At 46.5% G+C, this 1,026-nt stretch overlaps 1 protein-coding gene across 1 annotated transcript in view; it reads right to left on the bottom strand.

Annotated features, from left to right (window-relative positions):
* Nucleotides 1-1,026, bottom strand: part of Duox1 (dual oxidase 1) — a 32,088-nt gene that overhangs the window by 26,204 nt on the left and 4,858 nt on the right. The window contains exons 7-8 of the mRNA XM_021194293.1: nt 654-714; nt 465-561 (exon numbers count right to left, since the gene is read on the bottom strand). Of these exons, the coding sequence (XP_021049952.1) occupies nt 465-561; nt 654-714 (158 nt within the window). The remainder of the gene's footprint in view (nt 1-464; nt 562-653; nt 715-1,026) is intronic.

Raw genomic sequence — 1,026 nt, 5'->3', positions numbered from 1 at the left:
CTCACTCTGTAGACCAGGCTGGCCTCGAACTCAGAAATCTGCCTGCCTCTGCCTCCCGAGTGCTGGGATTAAAGGCGTGTGCCACCACGCCCGGCACATATACACATTTTTGAAGACCATAAACATTTTTTCTTTTAATTAGTCAAATGTGTACTTCTGTAATCAAGCTACATGGGAGGCAAAGGCAGGAGAATCTTGACAAGTTCCAGGCCAGCCAGGGCTACATAGTCCTATCTTGAAAAGCCATTGACCAAACACATACAAGCAAATCACATGATTGTGGATAACCAACACCATGCACAATGAATGGTCTTGAAAAACAGACCACCTTTCCCCTCCATTTTCACCATTCTCTCCAGAAACTAGCTGCTCTGAACCTATGTAATCCTGTCCTGAGGTCTCCTGAAGGCAGATTTTTATCAATAATGGGTCCAAGATATAAATACGTGAGCTTCCTCTCCTACCTCATGTAGACCCCAGGGGGCACCATGGTGGAGAGGAACTGCTCAGAGGCCACCACAAACTCCGGGGAGATGCTGGGGTCCAAAAATGGATGGTACCCTGAGGTGAGAGGAGAAACAGACACATGAAGGCTTTAAATCCACACTGAAAGACACTTCACAATTTCTCAGCCCTTCTTCCCTCCCCCTCACCTGGATACTCTGGAGGTGTTTGCTTCAGGAAGCTGGGCAGCCACTCATACATCGCAATGTTCTGAGGATCAAGAGGTAAAAAGGCACGTGTGTAGGACTGGCCCTGAGGAAGGGGCCCAGGGAAGGCTTACAGATAGACGTGAGGCTGAGCATGGGAGAAAAGGCCGTCAAAAGAACAGTATCAAGTGCTAGGCTCTTCACAGAACTTACTGAGAAGAGAGAGATGTGAGGTAATGATCAATCCAAATTATCTGGCATAAACAGATTTTTTTTTTTTTTTTTTTTTTTTTTGGTTTTTTGGTTTTTTGAGACAGGGCTTCTCTGTATAGCCCTGGCTATCCTGGAACTCACTTTGTAGACCAGGCTGGCCTCA

The sequence above is a fragment of the Mus pahari genome, chromosome 3 (genome assembly GCF_900095145.1).
Source record: "Mus pahari chromosome 3, PAHARI_EIJ_v1.1, whole genome shotgun sequence".
NCBI lineage: Eukaryota > Metazoa > Chordata > Mammalia > Rodentia > Muridae > Mus > Mus pahari.
The sequence above is the reverse complement of the archived record's forward strand: the minus strand, read 5'-3'. Positions and strand labels throughout refer to the sequence as shown.